The sequence below is a fragment of the Oryctolagus cuniculus genome, chromosome 8 (genome assembly GCF_964237555.1).
Source record: "Oryctolagus cuniculus chromosome 8, mOryCun1.1, whole genome shotgun sequence".
Lineage (NCBI taxonomy): Eukaryota > Metazoa > Chordata > Mammalia > Lagomorpha > Leporidae > Oryctolagus > Oryctolagus cuniculus.
The window spans coordinates 82,568,219-82,587,290 of NC_091439.1; the positions used below are offsets into that span (position 1 = coordinate 82,568,219).

At 45.5% G+C, this 19,072-nt stretch overlaps 1 protein-coding gene across 2 annotated transcripts in view; it reads left to right on the forward strand.

Annotated features, from left to right (window-relative positions):
* The first annotated feature begins 17,411 nt into the window (after positions 1-17,411).
* Positions 17,412-19,072, forward strand: part of HPSE (heparanase) — a 34,308-nt gene continuing 32,647 nt past the window's right edge. Inside the window, exon 1 of one of the 2 annotated variants that reach the window (XM_051819611.2) lies at positions 17,412-17,725. In XM_051819611.2, the coding sequence (XP_051675571.2) occupies positions 17,517-17,725 (209 nt within the window). In that variant the 5' untranslated portion in view covers positions 17,412-17,516. The remainder of the gene's footprint in view (positions 17,726-19,072) is intronic. The other variant, XM_051819610.2, reaches the window with a different exon arrangement.

Sequence of the window (19,072 nt, forward strand, 5' to 3'; positions counted from 1 at the left end):
GGAGAAAAGCTTACAAATTTATGTGATACAGGTTTGCTTTTGTTTTTATTTTTGTTTGTTTTTTGACAGGTAGAGTTATAGACAGTGAGAGAGAGACAGAGAGAAAGGTCTTCCTTCTGTTGGTTCAACCCCAAAATGGCCACCACAGCCAGAACTGCACCAGTCCGAAGCCAGGAGCCAGGTGCTTCTCCTGGTCTCCCATGCAGGTGCAGGGCCCAAGCACTTGGGCCATCCTCCACTGCACTCCCAGGCCATAGCAGAGAGTTGGATTGGAAGAGGAGCAGCCATATGGGATGCCGGAGCCGCAGGTGGAGGATTAATCAAGGGAGCCATGGCACTGGCCCTGTTTTTGTTTGTTCTTTTGGAAGGGAGAAAGATAGCGATTTTCTTGTCACACCTATAGTATTTGCAAGCATCTGAAAAGAATGTCACCACTTACCTTTGGCTAACTCAACTGAATAGTTTCTATACAACTCTAACAGCAATGGGAATGTAGATGCAGTTAATTTGATATTCATTCAGAAATGTTTATTCAAAACTATGCACTGATCATTAAGTAATTGACCTCTTACTCTTCTAGCTCATACTTTTTAAAAAACTTACTTATTTATTTGAGAAGGGGGAAGAGAGAGATTTTTCAGGGCAGGCAGTGTGGTGCATTGGCTTAAGCTGCTGCTTGTGATGCCATCATTCCATATCAGAGTGCGGATTCGGGTCCCTGTTGTCTCCTTTCTGATCCAGCTTCCTGTTAACACACTCAAACTGAAGCCCTCCAATGAAGGACGTGCATGTCCCAAGCAGCATCTTAGCCACTGCACCAAATGCCTGCCCTTTGACATAAGTTTCCTATGGAGCGCAAGTTCTCCTAAGGACAATAAAGACCTAAAGAAGTAGTTACAATCAGATGCTTGTACACAGTCTCCAAAGAGTTCATGAAAATGTGTATTATGAAAAAATTATGCATACATTTTTAAAAAAATTAAAACAAGCTTTTGTTTTAATTCCATTTTCCATGAACTTTTGGAAGCACTCATATGCTGAAATTGCACAAGTAGTAAATTATGAAAATGTGGCAAGGCATAGGGGCCTGGGTGAGGGACATTCACTGGTAGAGAAGTGGCGGGGGAGATATGAGTGATTTGTGTAATTTCCCTTGGCCTCAATCTTCCATCTTTGATGATGGAAGGATATTTTCCTTCTGATATGAGGAGAGCCTTTCACATGGGAATTTCATCTCCTGCTTTTGATAAAAAAGAAGGAAGGTCAGAGTGATTTTCTTGCATCTGCTATTTTTCAAGTGCCTTTAACTCAAAATAGTCAATATGCCAGAGCAGCATATTTTGAGGTGGCGTGTCCTGCCCTCCTTCAACAGCAAATGTAGCAGTCAAAGGGCTAGCGTGTTGTTATCAAAATAGCTCATGGCAATTGGTAGGAGAATTGCTGAGAGCACAAGAGTTTAGTTGGCAAAGCACGTTGTTGGGGACTGAATTGTGCCCTGTCCCCTTGAGTTCCTGTGCTGATGTCCTAATCCCCAGCACCTCAGAATGTGAGATAGCATTTGTAAAAAGGCCATTCAGTTAAAATGCAATCATTGGGATGAGCTTGAATCCAGTTAAGATGGCTGCCCTAAGAAGGAAAGAGGTTAGGGCACACGCAGACATGGCTGTGTGAGCGTGCAGGGAGAAGGCAGCCATCCACAAGCCCAGGAGAGAGGCCTCCAAAGAAACCAGCAGTGGCAAAGCCTTGAGGCTGGTTCTCCAGCCTCCAGTACTGTTTAAGACTTTGTTATGGCATTCCCAGAGAAGGACACAGAAGAGAAAACAATTCGTGAGCATATGGATTGAAAGCCAAAAGGGAAATCCTTACAGAAGAGGTGACATTTGCATTTGGTCGTGAGACGTGAAGATCTGTGGACATCCATTGGGCATGTCGTCGTCATTCAGGGTTGCTATGCTTATTTTCATAGACAGCATTTCATTAATCACCCAAAAATGAGTACGTTAGCCAAGTGTGTGGTTTTGTAGCCCCAAAAGAAACACAGGCAGCAAACTAATTTCAGTCTTAATCAAACAGAACATGAGCCAGATACCATCTCAAAGTCAGCTGTATAGCTTTGATAGGGTTTTGTGGTGAGCTAATCTTAAAGAACAAATGACAAACCCATTGGGCACTTTAATCATTGATGGTGGCTGTGGCATTTTTGCAGTGGTAAACCTTGGGTCTGCAGCCATTCGGCTGCCATCCTGAGTCCCTTCTGGTGTGCCCCAGGTTCTCTGGGAGAACTGAGAGCCACACTTGGCTTTGCAGACTGCATCATTGTGGCTAAGTTCTAGAAATAAGCTTGATTATACCAGGAAGACAGACACACTTTTCTACTGCTGCTTACTACTGTGTTATCTGGGTAAGCCTCATAGCTCTACCTCACTTTCCTTGCCTGTAAATTGGGCACGACAATAGTATCCATTTGTAGGATTTTTTTTTTATTTTTTATTTTTTTGACAGAGTGGACAGTGAGAGAGAGAGACAGAGAGAAAGGTCTTCCTCTGCCATTGGTTCACCCTCCAATGGCCGCCGCGGCCGGCGCACCGCGCTGATCCGAAGGCAGGAGCCAGGTACTTATCCTGGTCTCCCATGGGGTGCAGGGCCCAAGCACCTGGGTCATCCTCCACTGCACTCCTGGCCACAGCAGAGAGCTGGCCTGGAAGAGGGGCAACCGGGACAGAATCCGGTGCCCCAACCGGGGCTAGAACCCGGTGTGCCGGCGCCGCAAGGCGGAGGATTAGCCTAGTGAGCCGCAGCGCCGGCCATGATTTTCCTTTTAAGTACTGCTTAAACAAACAAAACCTTGCCATGTTCTTAGGTAAGTTAAAAATTGAATAAATTAGGAACTAGTGTTGTGGCACAGCAGATTGGGTTGCCACCTGTGATACCGGCATCCCATAGGCACACCAGTTCAAGTCCCAGCTGTTCCACTTCCAATCCAGCTCCCTGCTGATGCACCTGGGGAGGCAGGAGAAGATGGCCCAAGTAGTTGGGCATCAGCCACTACTGTAGGAGATCCAGTTGGAGTTTCTGGCTCAGCCTTGACTGATGTGGCTATCTGGGGAGTGAACCAGCAGGCGTAAGATCTCTCTGTATCTCCCTCTCTCACTGGTTCATTCATCTTGCAAATAAAATGAAAAGTCTTTTTCTTTAAAAAAAAAAAAAAACGAATAATTTAAACATCTAACACTTTTAAATCATGACCTAATCAATTGCTCAGTTACACACTTAATTGGGAATTATAAGGCTAAGATAATGCTTCAATAGGCCAAACTTAATTGCTTCCACATGAAATAGCCATGCTTCCTTTAACATAAATGTGTTCAGGTATAGTTGTGACTCCCCTAAACAGTCAGCTATGGTTTGGATGTGGCTTGAGTATGTCCCTTAAGGGTCATGAGTTACAAACGTGATCCCTAAGGTGGCAGTCTTACCAGGTGGGAGGACCTTTGAGAGGTGAGGCCCTGTGGAAGGTGCTGGGTCTTGGGGTGTACTGCGCTCAGAAGGGATTAACACCAGCCTCTCATAGTGAGTGAGTCCCCGAGGCTGGGGATAGATATAAAAGAACAAAACCAATCCCTCTGGCTTCCTGTCTGGCCGTGGACTGCTTCTGCTCACGCTCCCACCACTGTGATGCCGCCCTCCGTGAGGCCCCCGTCACAGCCAAGCAGGAGCTGGCAGCATGTGCTGGAGCCTCCAGACCGTGAGCTAAGTGAACGCTTCCTGTATGACTGCCCAGTCTCAGGTGTTTTGTGACAGCAGTGGAAAGCGAATGAACACAAACCCTACTGGGGATGCTTTTCTGCGGTTCAGAGATGCTCACCCACCAAGGGAGAGATTGTATTATTCCACTCTCTGGGAATTGTTCTCTCAGATGTCTGAGAGGTGACACAGGACAACCAGTGGTTTCAGCCAGTACGTTAGGATGGACTGCTGACCTCCAGGACAGCTTTCTCACGACCCTGATCCGGGTTGTGTTAGTTCTCTTGATAATTCCTACAACATTTTGTGCCATAATTTAAAGGGAGCACAGCCACCAACAGGGCTTACCTAGCCAATAAGCAGCATGGCACAGTGCTTAGAGCCACAGTTTTAGGTGCTCCCAGACACGTCCCAGTTTTAATTTCTTTTAAAATCAGAAGAAAAATTTAATAATGATGAACATGTTGTAATGAGTCCAGCTTGCATTACGTGCATCTGACACCAATGTACTAGTAAAATATAACTTCTAATACTTTTTCCTACAAAGGCAAAAGTGCCCAGGACCCACAAAAAATTCTCATGTGGCTTCTGGTACCTTAACCTACATTCATTTCAAGAGCTAATTCTTGGGACTGGCACTGTGGTGTAGTGGGCTAAGCCTCTGCCTGTAGCACTGGCATCCCATGTGGGTGCTGGTTCATGTCTCAGCTGCTCCTCTTCCAACCCAGCTTTCTGGCTTGGCCTAGGAAGGCAGTGGAGGATAGCCCAAGCTCTTGGGCCTCTGCACCCATGTAGGAGACCTGGAGGAGGCTCCTGACTGCTGGCTTTGGATTGGCCAGCTCCAGCTGTTGCAGCCATTTGGGGAGTGAACCAGCAGATGGAAGATCTCTCTTTCACTCACTCTCTGTTTTCCCTCTCCCTCTCTGTATCTCTGCCTCTCAAATAAATAAATAAAATCTTAAAGAGCTAATTCTTAAATCAATTTCTAGGAGTCTGACCCTAATCCAGTCTAGCCCATCAGGCCAATGCATCTGGCTCTTTAGATATTTTCACATCTGAATTCACAGAATTCCACATTCTTTTTTATTTTCACTGGCGGGAAGGGCACACGTGTTAAAATGCTAAACAGTTAGCAAAACTTCCAATCACTTTCATGGAAGAACCTATTCAGTGATCAATAGGCGCATAAAAACATTGTTAGTCATCAGAGAAATGAAAATTAAACCACATGAAGTAAGATTATACATCCCCAGAAAGGCAAAAATTTTTTAAAACTGACAACAGTAAATGTTGGTTTAGATGTGGGACTGGGGGAACTTTTTTCTGCCAATGGCTATTTGAATATTTATAACATCAATCATGGGCCATATAAAGTTATCAACTTAGGGGCCAGCACTGTGGTGTAGTAGGTAAAGCCACTGCCTGCGGCACCAGCATCCCATATGGGCACTGATTCAACACCCAGCTGCTCTACTTACAATCCAGCTTTCTGCTAATGCACCTGGGAAAGCATTGGAAGATGGCCCAAGTCCTTGGGCCCTTGCCTGCAGGTGGGAGACCCAGAGGAAGCTCCTGACTCCTGGCTTTGGACTTGCTCTGGCCGTTGTAGCTATTTAGGGAATGAACCAAAGGATGGAAGTTCTCTCTTTTTCTCTCTCTCTTTCTAACTCTGCCTTTCAAATAATAAAATAAATCTTTAGAAAGAATGATCAACATAAAAATTAGCCAGCTATAGATTTATTGAATTTCAAGTGCTACCTGCAGTTGCCTTGGCAGGACCAGACCAGATGATTTCATGGGCCTTACACAGCCTGCAGGCTGGCTGTTAGAGTAGCCAGAGCTCACACATTATTCATGGTAGAGAAAACGCTTAGGAAAAGTTTTGGTAGTTTCATACCAACCCTATTACCCAGCAGTTTCACCACTGACCATTTACTCCGGAGAAATGAAAATATATGTCCACAAAAGGACTGAGAGAAGAATTTCTTAGCAGTTTTATTTATAATAATCTAAAATTAGCAAAAACCTCAAAAGTCCAATAGTAGGAAAATGGATGAATAGGCTACTGTATAGTCAGTAATGCAATGGAAAATACATACTTAGAAAAAAAGAATGGGTGAACTCTCTTAAATGCAACAGCCTGAATTTCATAGATATTATGCTGAGTGAAAGGAGTTTTGCACAAAAAGAGTATATGATGTGATTTGTTTTTAAATTTCTGGAGCAGACCAAAATAATTTTTTTTCTTTTTTGTTTTGTTTGAGAAACAGAGACAAAGCAATAGGCCGGCACCACGGCTCAATAGTCTAATCCTCCGCCTTGCAGCACCGGCACACCGGGTTCTAGTCCCGGTCGGGGTGCCGGATTCTGTCCCGGTTGCCCCTCTTCCAGGCCAGCTCTCTGCTGTGGCCAGGGAGTACAGTGGAGGATGGCCCAAGTGCTTGGGCCCTGCACCCCATGGGAGACCGGGAGAAGCACTGGTTCCTGGCTTCGGATCAGCACGGTGTGCAGGCCGCGGCGGCCATTGGAGGGTGAACCAACGGCAAAGGAAGACCTTTCTCTCTCTCTCTCTCTCTCTCTCTCTCTCTCACTGTCCGCTCTGCCTGTCAAAAACAAAACAAAACAAAAGCAATAAACAGAGAGCTGGGGCTGGGGCTGGGCTGGGTCAAAGCCAGGGGCCAGGAAATTCAGTCCAGGTCAGCCACGTGGATGTCAGGAACCCAAGGACTTGAGCCATCACCTTCTGCCTCCCATGGTGCGTATTAGCAGAAAGCTGGAATTGGGAGCAGGTCCTGGTCTAACACCTTGGCACTCTGATACAATATATGGACACTAGTCCAAATGCCCACCCCTAAGCTAATTTATGATGGATAAAATGAGAACAGTGATTGCTTCTGGGAGTAGGGACAGGGATCTAACTGAACAAAGGATTGAAGGAACTTTCAGCGATGATAGAGGTTAGGTTTTACCCATTTGTCAAAAGTAATCCCATGTGACACTTAAGATCTGTGGATTTCACTCTATGTGAATTTTACCAAAAACAAATGAACCATACACAATTTTGAACTCTAGTAAATAGCCTGAATGCTGAAGTCTTTAGGAGTAAAGCATACTGATGTCTGCAGCTTGCATTGAGTAGTAGAATATCTATATAAAAAAAAGATAGTTAGGCAAAGGATTTGAGTAGACATTTCTCATAGAAGATGCACAAATCATTGCTAAACACATGGAAAAATGGTCAGTGTCATTTGTCACTAAGAAAATGCAAGTTGAGGGGCCAGTGCTGTGGCACAGCAGACTAAAGCCCTGGCCTGAAGCGCCAGCATCCCCTATGGGCGCCGGTTCAAGTCCTGGCTGGTCGTCTTCTGATCCAGCTCTCTGCTGTGGCCTGGGGAAGCAGTAGAAGATGGCCCAAGTCCTTGGGCCCCTGAACCCATGTGGGAGACCCGGAGGAAGCTCCTGGCTGCTGGCTTTGGATTGGCGCAATTCTGGTCGTTGCAGCCATCTGGAGAGTGAACCAACGGGTGGAAGACCTCTCTCTCTCTCTCTGTCTCTACCTCTCTCTGTAACTCTGTCTTTCAAATAAATAAATATTTTTTAAAAAGATTAAAAAAAAAAAGAAAATGCAAGTCAAGTCCACAATGAGACATCAGTTCACACCCACTACACTGCAAAGGGGATCAACCTCCCAAATATGCCATGTTTGCATTTTGATTTTCTGAAACTGAAATAGCACTTTTCTTCCACTAGTTACCCCATGAATTGCTAATTACTGTTTACAATTTACTGCTCCTAGTCCAAGCCTTTTTGTCTTGTCACATTCCCAAAAAATGTATTTTTTCGCGTGTAATAAAAACTCATATGAATTTCGGGTCTTTGGAGGCATTGGAACCCTCTAGATCACTGAGGGAAATGCAATATGGCACAGTCACTGCAGAAAGCAGTTTGGCAGTTCTTCAAAATGTAAGTGTGCCATTATTGGGCCCTGCACTCAGCAATTCCACTCCCAGAGCACTGAGCCTGCGATTATAAAGTAAATTGGAAGTATGTTATTGCAAAAAATTAGAAGAAAAGAAAGAAAGGAAGGAGGGAGGGAGGGAGGAAAGTATTGTTGTATTCTTGGAATTGTATCTATGAAATACATGAAATCTGTTCTCGATATATTAATAAATAAATATATTTTTTAAAAATTCCACTCCTAGGTATATTCTCAAAAGAATTAAAAGTATGTCCACACAAAAACCTAGATATGACTGTTCATAGGAGGATTGTACATAATAGCACACGAATGTCCATCCACTGATAACTGGTCAAATACAAGTGCAACAGCCATGTAAGAGCATAGTCTTGAGCCATGACAAGGAATAAAGTGCTGACTCAGGCTACACACAACTGAACCTTGAAAACACTGCTCTAAATGAAAGAAGCCAAACATGAAAGGCCACATATTCTTGATTCCTTTTGACTTAATGAATGTGGGATTTCTTTTTAGGGGTGGTGAAAATGTCCTGGAATTAGATAGTGATGGCTGCAAATCTTGTGAATATACTTAATTCTGTATTTTTGTTAAAAGGATGAATCTATGATATGATAAGTAGATTTTTTTGTTATTTATTACCTCTGTGAGTCAAGTTCTTGTCAAGCATTTGAAGAGATCATCATTTCAATTCTCAAGGTAATAGACAAGCATGTCCAGCACACTGTATATGAAATGTTATATCCTCAAAGTCAAGTCTTTTATTTCAAAAATGGAAGAGACAGTATTTTGAGGTTGTATATAAATAAAATATTTAGCACATACACACTCTGCATTTCATTTCTTATCCTAATTACATAACATACAAAATGTAATCCATCTTTCACCACATGTGTATGGATTTGCTCTGACCTATGAGCTTTCTCAGGGCGTCCTGCAGCGCTGTGATCTTCTAGGTATGTCAAGATGTGTGCAGCGTTGGGAAACCGCAAGGGGGTGAAATGTTAACTCTGATGCACTGCACATAATCTCAGTGGGTTTACGAGCAAGTCTTTGGAAATGAAACTTTCTCCTTTTTCTTTGCATTGTCACACCATCCACCCGGTGATAATAAGCCTGGCTGGCTGCTTTTTCAAAAGAGGTGACTGGAAATTTAAAACAGAATTTCATCACAGTACTCAAAATGGCATGCAATTTAAAACTTAGTAATTGGGGCTGGTATTTGGCACAGCAACTCAATGCCCACATCCCATATCGGAATACCTGGGCTGAGGTCTTGGCTCTACTCCTGATTGCAGCTCCTTGTTAATGCATACCTGAGAAGGCAGCAGGTGATGGCTCATGTGGGAGACCTGGACGGAGGTCCTGGTTTGAGCCTGGTGCAGCCCTAGCTGTTGTGGACATTTGGGGATCAAATCAGAAGATGAAAGATTTGTCTGTTTATCTGTCTGTCTCTTTCTCTCTGCCTTTCAAATAAATTTTTAAGCATAATAATAAAACATGTAAAATTTTAAAAACTTATGGATTGGACCCTTAGAGGGCCTACAAGTAGGTTTTGGCCCTGGGTAGTCAAGCCAAGCTGAGGTTGGAGACTCCCCCAGAGTCGCCATCCCTGGAGTGGCCACCACAAACCTTGGGATGTCACTCTCATGCCATCATGTGCACGGATTTCAAAGAGCAGGCATTTGAGCAGTGCTTAGTGGGGCTGGCTTGTTGCTGGTCCACAACATTTGGAGTTTCAACTGGAAAGACTGGACTAGATGGTGTGGCTTGAATCACTGAGGCTGGAATCATCTGGCGGTCTCTTCACTCGTATGTCTGGTTCCTGGGCTGGGATGAGTCCAAGGCTGGGTGTGGCTGGGGACTATGAACTGGAGCATCTGCCCATGGCCTTTCCATTTGACCTGGGCCTCTCCTCCTATGGCAGTCAGGTTCCCAGGGGAGCATCTGGAGAGCAAGAATACCCAGAGAATCAAGAGGAGTTGCATGGCCTTTCACGCCCTGGCCTCAGAGGTCACATTGCGCCCTTTGTGTTATGCTTTGTTGTGCTTTGTAAGTCTGGCAAATATTCAGGGGGAAGGGGCATAGATCGCCACCTTTCTATGGGAGGGTAGGAAGATCAAATTCCAGAACACATGGCCTGGAAAACATCCTTGTGACATGTAAGCTGCTGCAACCATCAGGCACCCATTGCCCAGCTTCCACAGTTGCTCACTCCTGGTGAAACTTGTGTCACCCACACCTATGTCTCTCCTCCCTCTGAGACTGTTGTGAAACAAATCCTAAACATCCTATCAGTTCACCCACAAATGCTCCCACAGGTATCTCGAAAAGACAAGGATCCTTGAAAAACAGTCATATGCTACCTTTAAAAAATCAACAACTTATTTAATATTCAGTGTATGCTTTGTGTTTCCTTGTTTGCCTCATACATGCTCTTTAATAAGTTTATTTGTTTGATTTGAGATTGAAATCAGGTTACTTCTAGCTTGCTTGAATACAGTTTTAAAGTTTCCCCTTCAGAAATAAATGCATATTTGACCTTCTTAAGTCTGAAGAGCCTCAGATTGAGGATAAAGATTTATATCGATGAGCACCACTAAGGATTTCCCACCTGATTGCAAATGAAGTAAGTTAATGAGACCCATATTTCTTATCAGTACTACTTCTTGGTTTCTATTCATTTTATAAAATAATGATATATGCAATACACTTAAGTAACTGCACAATCATGTCTGAACCAGCTATTCCACGAAAGTTATAGAAACAATTGTTTACCCAGTTCCTGGGTCACCCCAACATTCACTTTGACCAAATCTGGATGCAAACCGTGACCACTACAAGGTCTCAGTCACCAGTGCTAACTCAGTTCTACCAAAATGAGCATTTCCTCCACTGCCCACCTTCTTTGTTAACTCCAGATTTGGAGTTGGCACTCAGGAAACATTGTTGTTCACTTCAAACTACTTACTTCTTGAGAGAGTCCAAAACTAACTGCCACATTGCCAAAAGTTAAGAATATAGAAGAAAGCCTAGCTTACATATGACACCAGCACAGCTTGCCTTCTCCCCATCTCGCTATGCCAATCGTTTCCTTATTCCATGAATGCATTTGCTAGACTTCTTCCTTCTCTGTTCCTAGAATGACAAGAAGTAATATCTCATTCAATACGTTTTGTTCTGCTTTTTTGCTGTGGCCTTTCATCGTCCCAGAGACAGCTGACCAGAATTCAGCAGTCAGCACTTCATCTCTGGGGACTTTTTGAATAATCCCCAGCCTGAAATCTAATAATTCACCTGGTTATTGTGCATGCTTGCTGGAGCTTATGAGTTCTTCTTATTCTAGGGACACTTCCTGTTTTCTCTGTCATGCTCTGGCACACTTGCCGGTTCCTAGCACCCAACTCCCTACAGACACAGTTACATACATTCCTAGTGTCTATATGAGGGTAATCCAAAACGTTCATGGAGAAATAAATATGCATAGCTTTTTTTAATTTTTAATTTTTTTTTTGACAGGAGGAGTGGACAGTGAAGAGAGAGAGACAGAAAGAAAGGTCCTCCTTTTCCGTTGGTTCACCCCCAAATGGCCACTGTGGCTGGCGCACTGTGCCGATCCGAAGCCAGGAGCCAGGTGCTTCTCCTGGTCTCCCATGGGGTGCAGGACCCAAGCACTTGGGCCATCCTCCACTGCACTCCCTGGCCAAAGCAGAGAGCTGGCTTGGAAGAGGGGCAACCGGGACAGAATCGGGCGCCCCGACCGGGACTAGAACCCGGTGTGCCAGCACCGCAGGTGGAGGATTAGCCTATTGAGCCGCAGCACCGGCCGCATAGCTTTTTTCATAATATACATTTTAATTAACTTTAAAGACTACTTGCATTCACAGATTTCAAAATTTTTACATTAATATAAATTTATCGTTTATTTCCATTCCCTGAACTTTTTGAAGTCCTCTCACATAGGCACATAAGTTTGGTAAAAGAAAATTAGGAACTCTCCATCTATAGAGAAATGCACATCCACATCTTATAAGCAAGCATCTATGACACAGAAGAAAAGCAACATTCACAGTTTGCCTTTTAAAAATATTAATCTGGGGCTGGCGCTGTAGCTCACTTGGTTAATCCTCTGCCTGCGGCGCCGGCATCCCATATGGGTGCTGGGTTCTAATCCCGGTTGTTCCTTTTCCAGTCCAGCGCTCTGCTGTAGCTGGGGAAGGCAGTGGAGGATGGTCCAAGTGCTTGGGCGCCTGCACCCACATGGGAGACCAGGAGGAAGCACCTGGCTCCTGGCTTTGGATTGGCACAGCGCACCGGCTGTAGCGGCCATTTGGGGGGTGAACCAACGGAAAAAAAGGAAGGAAGACCTTTCTCTCTGTCTCTCTCTCTCTCTCACTGTCTAACTCTGCCTGTCTAATAAAAAAAAAAGGTATGAGCTTTAAAAAAATATATATATATATGTGTGTGTGTGTATATATATATATATATATATATATATATTAATCTGGGGGCCAGCGCTGTGGCATAGCGGGTTAACGCCCTGGCCTGAAGCACCAGCATCCCATATGGGCGCTGATTCGAGTCTCGGCTGCTCCTCTTCCAATCCAGCTCTCTGCTATGGCCTGGGATAGCAGTAGAAGATGGCCCAAGTCCTTGGGCCCATGCACCCACGTGCGAGACCCAGAGGAAGCTCCTGGCTCCTGGCTTCAGATTGGTGCAGCTCCAGCCATTGCGGCCATCTGGGGAGTAAACCAGCAGATGGAAGACCTCTCTCTCTCTGCCTCTCCTCTCTCTGTGTAACTCTTTCAAATAAATAAAATATATCTTTAAAAAAATTAATCTGATGATATCACATTCCCCATCTCAGGTTTGAAACTCTTTCAATGGCTGCCCACTGCTCCAGAGATAATGCAAGTCTCCACCATCTCTGTCCCTATATCCCCACCTGTCCCCTTGCTCTCTCTGATCCAGATACCTTCCGTCAATCCTCTTACTATGTTTCCTCAAATCCCTTGACCTTGGCACCTACCATCCCCTTGGCCCCTTTTGCCTGGGTCTCTACTCATTCTCCAGATCTCAACTGGACAATTTTCCCCACATCCCAAATTGAAATCCTCCGTCATACATCTGTAAAGCACCAGGATCATCTTTGTTGCACCTACCACACTTGCAATTTTACATTTGTGTGATTATATATATATATATATATATTTGTGATTATATATATGTGTGTGTGTATATATATTTTCCCAGTAAGACTTCAGAAACCACTCTTACTTGTTGCTTACCACTGCCTACCTCAGTGGTTGGCACACAGTGGCATACAACAAATATTCAAACAAAAAGATGACTACATAAGCATGCCCTCAAAGGAGTTACCTTCCTTCCTTTCAATGCCTAGCAAAGATTTTCTTTCAGTTTCTCCTTGTTTTCAAGTACAGATAGATCACCAAACAATTAAACGAAAATTTAACTTTAGTAAATCATAACCCAATAACCCAAAACAACACAGCACATTAATTATTTATATGTTTGAAGATAACCGACACCACCTAAAAATTTATCATCCTTAAGAGGTTTTTAGGTTAGGAAAATCTCAATTTCTAAACAGACAAATGAAAAGATTTTTATTTTCTGGAAACATTCTGAAATCAGCCTGTTGTCATCCATGTGCTTTTATCATTGTTGACTATGCAAACTCTATGTGAATCCCTAAAAACTCAACGTAACTACCAAAAAATCAATCCAAGGGCCCCATGGAAGTCATACCACATTATAATTATTAAGTGAGTCACATGGACTGCCCAAGTTCATCTGATGGCTTTTGTTTCTAAATCATTATATATAGCACATAATTTGTGAGTCACCAAGCCTGCATGATGTTGTGGAAACAACTGGGACCTGGAATTAGAAAGCCGAGTCTAAACCTGTTATACAAAGTTCTTGTGAGGATTAAGTGGGGTGGCCTAGAAGGTTAAGCCTCCACCTGTGGCACCAGCATCCCATATGGGCACTGGCCTGAGTGCTGGCTACTCCACTTCCCATCCAGCTCCCTGCTAATGCACCTGGGAAAGCAGTGGAAGATCGCCCAAGTCCTTGGGCCCCTGTGCCCCTGTGGGAGACCCGGAGGAGGCTCCTGGCTCCTGGCTTCAGATCAGCCCAGCGGCAGCCATCTGGGGAGTGAACCCGCAGATGGAAGACCTTTCTACTCTCTCTCCCTCCCTCTGTAACCTTGCGTCTCAAATAAATAAATAAAATCTAAAAAAAAAAAAAAACAAAAAAAAAAAAAACAAAAAAACCTGTCATCTTTTAGACATGTCCTTCATATTGCATATTGAGCTAGCTCTGTAATATATGAAATCAAGTTTCAAATAAAATTGTGAAATATGTATTATCCTCACTTTACAGATGAAGAAATCAAGATTCTTGGAGGTTGGAAAACTGGCCCCAAATCACATCCCTTATCAAGTTGCTGGGCCAGGATGCAGGTAGAAAGGCTCTAGCTATGATGTCTGTAAGCTGCAACTCAGCCTAAAAATGTAAGGTGTTGGGGTCAGCACTGTGGCATAACAGGTAACCTGGGTGCCAGCCATAGCGGCCATTTGGGGAGTGAATCAGTGGATGGAAGATGTCTCTCTGTAAATCTGCCTCTCAAATAATTAAATAAATCTTTAAATTAAAAAGAGTAAGGTGTCTCCAAAATGGCACCATTATTTTTATTTCTCTGTGCACACATTTCTCCTCCCGTATGCCCATATCATCCTCTTCTCCAAGACAATGTATTAAACCAACTTGGAGTCAGGATCCAAAAACTACCTGATCAATGTTGATCTTAGCCAAGCTGCTCATCACATGAGCAGCCTGCCTCTCTTGAGTTCCTCATTTTTGTTTTGCCAGTTTCAATATTAGTCATTTGCACAGAGATTGTATTGGCCCACAGCTCAGGATGTCCTGAGGATTTGCTACATGGAAAGCTTGCAATGATCCCCCTTTCAAATACCACCCACACATTCCAAAGAAGCTAGTGTGACTTTTGCTGCACAATTACAGGAAGAAGGGGCATGGTGTTGGGATGTAGAATCAGTGTCCTTGTTACAGAAACCTGGAGTGGGAAAACTCCCTTCATTCAAACAGGCACCAGAGATAATGGAGGAACCAAGCAGCTTATTAACACAGTGGGCTCCACTGGGATACTTTCCTGAGAACTGAGCAATGATCCCAAATTTCTTAGAATATTTATAGGTTCATCAGCATCATACCTTAGCTATTACAGCGTTAGTGGGCTTAAATTGCAGCCTACGTGACTTAGGACCACACTTCCAATGTTCAGTGGGTCTGATATGTTTGTAAAAGAGATACCAGGGAAAGATTCATAGGACAGATTTATGACCAGGGTTACAGAAGCAGAGCTTAGGACATCTTTCCTCCCTAGACAAGATAACCGTGCACAGATGCTTCACCAGATAATTGGGTGGAGCTGCTTTTCAAGGTTAGTGTCGGGTATGCTTTCCCTCCTTTGCTTCTGGTTGTGACCATATTTCCTCTACATAGTGGCAAAGGTAGGACAACCCAAAGGTCACTACACAATCCAAGCAGATGGCAGCCTGTCTACCTACTGTTTATGGATCTGCACGACTATTGTCATAAGATTATACTCTTGGTAGTTTGGTGTTTAATATAAACATATGAATTTTTTCTTCTTACATAAACTATGTAGAATATGAACCTCGTTCAGTGTGCAAAGCTAATCATGTATTTAACTTTTTTTTTAAGATTTATTGATTTATGTGAAAGAGTTACACACAGAGAGAAGGAGAGACAGAGAGAGAGAGAGAGGTCTTCCATTGATTGGTTCACTCCCCAATTGGCCACAACGGCCAGAGCTGCGCCGATACAAAGCCAGGAGCCAGGAGCTTCTTCTGGGTCTCCCATGTGGGTGCAGGAACCCAAGGACTTGGGCCATCTTCTACTGCTTTCTCAGGCCATAGTAGAGAGCTGGATCAGAAGTGGAGCAGCCAGGACTCAAACCAGCGCCCATATGGGATGCCAGCACTGCAGGTGGTGGCTTTACCCACTATGCCACAGTGCCGGCCCCCAATCATGTATCTAACTTTTAAGTTACCTAAGAATAGACAGATCTATAGCCAGGGTTGTGATACAGTGAGTTAATCCACTGCATGGAACACGTCATCCCATATCAGAGTGTCAGTTCCAGTCCTGGCTGCTCTGCTTCTGACCCCACTTCTCGCTAATGCACCTGAGAAAGCAGCAGTCCAAGTACTTGGACCCCTGCCACCCAAGTGGGAAACTTGGATGGAGTTCCTGGCTCCTGACTTCAGCCAGGCCCAGTCATGACTGTTGTAGCCATTTGGGAAATGAACCAGCAGATGGAAGATATCTGCCTTCCCCCCCTCCCCCCGCCCCATTCCTTTCAAATAAATCTCTTTTTTCAAAAAAAAAAAAAAAAGATCATCTATGCAAATTAGATAAACCTTCCAAAACAATCAATGTTTCTTTGTTGCTTCACTGGTGATGCAATGGAAATGGAAAAATCAGTTTTGTTTTCTTATTCAACTAATACCTCTGGATGGCTCCAAGTGCCTAGCCTGGGGCCATACTTGAGCTGGAGCTAGTGCACTTTGCAAAGCAAACCCCACCGCTGCTTTAGAGGAGCTGACCCTGTAGCAGAAGAGGACAAAGGCCAGTGGTTCAAGTCCCGGCTGCTCCTCTTCCAATCCAGCTCTCTGCTATGGCCTGGGAAAGCAGTAGAAGATGGCCTAAGTGCTTTGGCCCCTGCATCCAGGTGGGAGACCAGGAAGAAGCTCCTGGCTCCTGGCTTCAGAACTGCTCAGTTCTGGCCATCACGGCCATTTGGGGAGTGAACCAGCGGATGGAAGACCTCTCTCTGTGTGTCTCCTTCTCACTGTCTGTAACTCTACCTCTCAAATAAATAAATAAAATCTTTAAAAAAAGAAGAAGAGGCCAATGGTGAGTCACATCATGCTGACCAACGGGTGTGTCCCAGCAAGCAGGATGCTCTCAGAGTCTGTCCCAGGGGACTTGCAACACCTGGAGGTTCAGGGAAGACTTCCTTGAGGAAGCTATGTTCAGCTAAACCAAGCCACGGCCAGCGTGGGTCGTGTGACTACATTCACATGTCAATTCTGACACGTGGACAGATTACCCAGGCCTCAGAGCTTGAGTCCTCCGGCGTAAAAAGGAAATCCTGCACCTAACGGGCTGTGAGAATGAGAGAGAAAGGGACAGCCGCTCTCACTACAGGGCACACAGCAGCCACGAAGTGCATGGCGCTTGCTACACTTAACGTATGTACGGAAGCACCGAAAGCAAACTGAAGTCGGACCAACAGCTAGAAGTAAATGCAGTACGGGGAGAGTTGGCCAAGGCTCCAACTTCAAGGGCAGCCACCACCGCACACTTGGACGGTGAGGACCAGACCAGGTGGGAGGCGCTGGGAGGAGGATCAGAAGGAAGGTGCCTCGGACCACCTGGACCGGACCCGCGGGAGGAAACGGCCGGCCGGAGCGTGCTGCCCCTCCGATGGGTGTGGATGATTTCGCAAGTGCAAGTGACCGCCACCGAGGAGCAAAGTGTGCAAGGAAGTGGGAGCGAGCGGAGGCGGGGCGCGGAGGCGAGCGCTAGTGGGAGGGATGCGGGCAGGGCCGGGGAGGCGGGCTCCGGGGCGGGACGGGAGAGTCGGCAGCAGCGGCCCGGCGCGAGGAAGTGCGCGGCCCCACTCTGGCTCCGGCTCTCGCGGCCGCCAGGTGAGCCCGAGATGCCGCCACCACCGCTGCTGCTGCTGCTGCTCCTGGGACCGCTCGGTCCTGTCCCTCACGGCGCCGTGGCGGGACCCGCGCAGGCCGAGGACGCGGTGGAGCTGCACTTCTCCACCGAGCGCCCGCGGCAGCTGGTGAGTCCCGCATTCCTGTCTTTCACCATCGACGCCAACCTGGCCACGGAGCCGCGGTTCCTCACCTTCTTGGGGTAAGCGCCAACCTCCGAGTCCCGTTTCCGATCCTGTCCTCCGTGCTCACCCGCCAGTCACTTTCTTGTCTTTTGCGCCGAAATTTCTCTCTCTCCTCCCCTCAACTCGCCGCCGCCCCCCTCACTCCAGCCGGACTCCAAACCTTTTCTTCATTCATTCAAGTGTGGGCTGAGCACCAACCAAACACAAGTATTAAGGAGAAGTCTGGAAAAGAAACCGCCTACTTGCCCCCTACCCACCCCAGAAGGAGGCCCGGCAGGTGCACCTGAGGGCTGTGAGTGCTTGGATTTAGTTCGCAGTGTAGGACAAGCAAGACAGTGGATCAGGTTCCATCCTTTAACTCTGTCAGGAGGATTTAAACCAACCAAGCAAGGGAAAAAAAAGTCAGATGAAACCGACCTCAAAAGACAGTAAGAAGAGTTTGTTCCTCTTATTAAAAAAAAATCTGATTATTAAACCAAGGAGACCTAGGAGATAACTACAGTGACTTGCAGAGCCCTAATAAAAAAATGTGTCCCTGAAATGAGGACACCGGTTGCGCTGCTTCTTCATCTGCTGCACAGTTTTTCTCACCTGAAGTTTCTGCAGGTCATGGCTCCTGACCCATGTACCCCAGGGACATCTGAGGCTACAGAGATAGACACTTCTCAACCAGCCCGTTGTCTGCCACATTCCGAGACTCAAGGCTGCCCTTTCTGAGCCCCTGCCATCAGCTGCCATTGTGGATTCCATAAGGTAGCCCGATGGGGGAGAGACCGATAGTCAGACCACCCCGGCTTGACTCCTGACTCTGCAAGGCTAAGTGACTTGGTCTTTATGGTCGCTGTTTCTACAACAATTGCTCAGCCACCCCAAACCTTGGTTGCTTGATCTGTGTAATGAAATTTCTAAACTTGCTTCTGGAGTAAGCATTTGCTGCAATGGTTAAGACTCTACCTTGGATGCCTGCATCTCACGTCAGGGTGCCTGGGTTCCAGTCCAGGACTCTGCTTCTGATTCCAGCTTCCTGCTGATGCACACCCTGGAAGGCAGCAGGTGATGGCGCAAGTACTCTAGTCTTTGCGGGCCAGATAGGAGACCTGGATTGAGTTCTGGGCTCCTGGCTTCTGTCTAGCCCAGCTTTAGCTATTGCAGGCATTTGGGAGAATAAAGCAGCAGATGGAAGATCTCTGTCTCTGTTTGCCTTTCAAATAAGAATAATTTTTTTATTTATTTGAAAGTCAGACATATATATAGAGAGAGGAGAGACAAAGAGAGATCGTCTATCCAATGGTTCACTCCCCCAATGGTCACAACAGCTGGGGCTGGGCCAGGCTGAAGCCAGGAACCAGGAGCTTCTTCCAGGT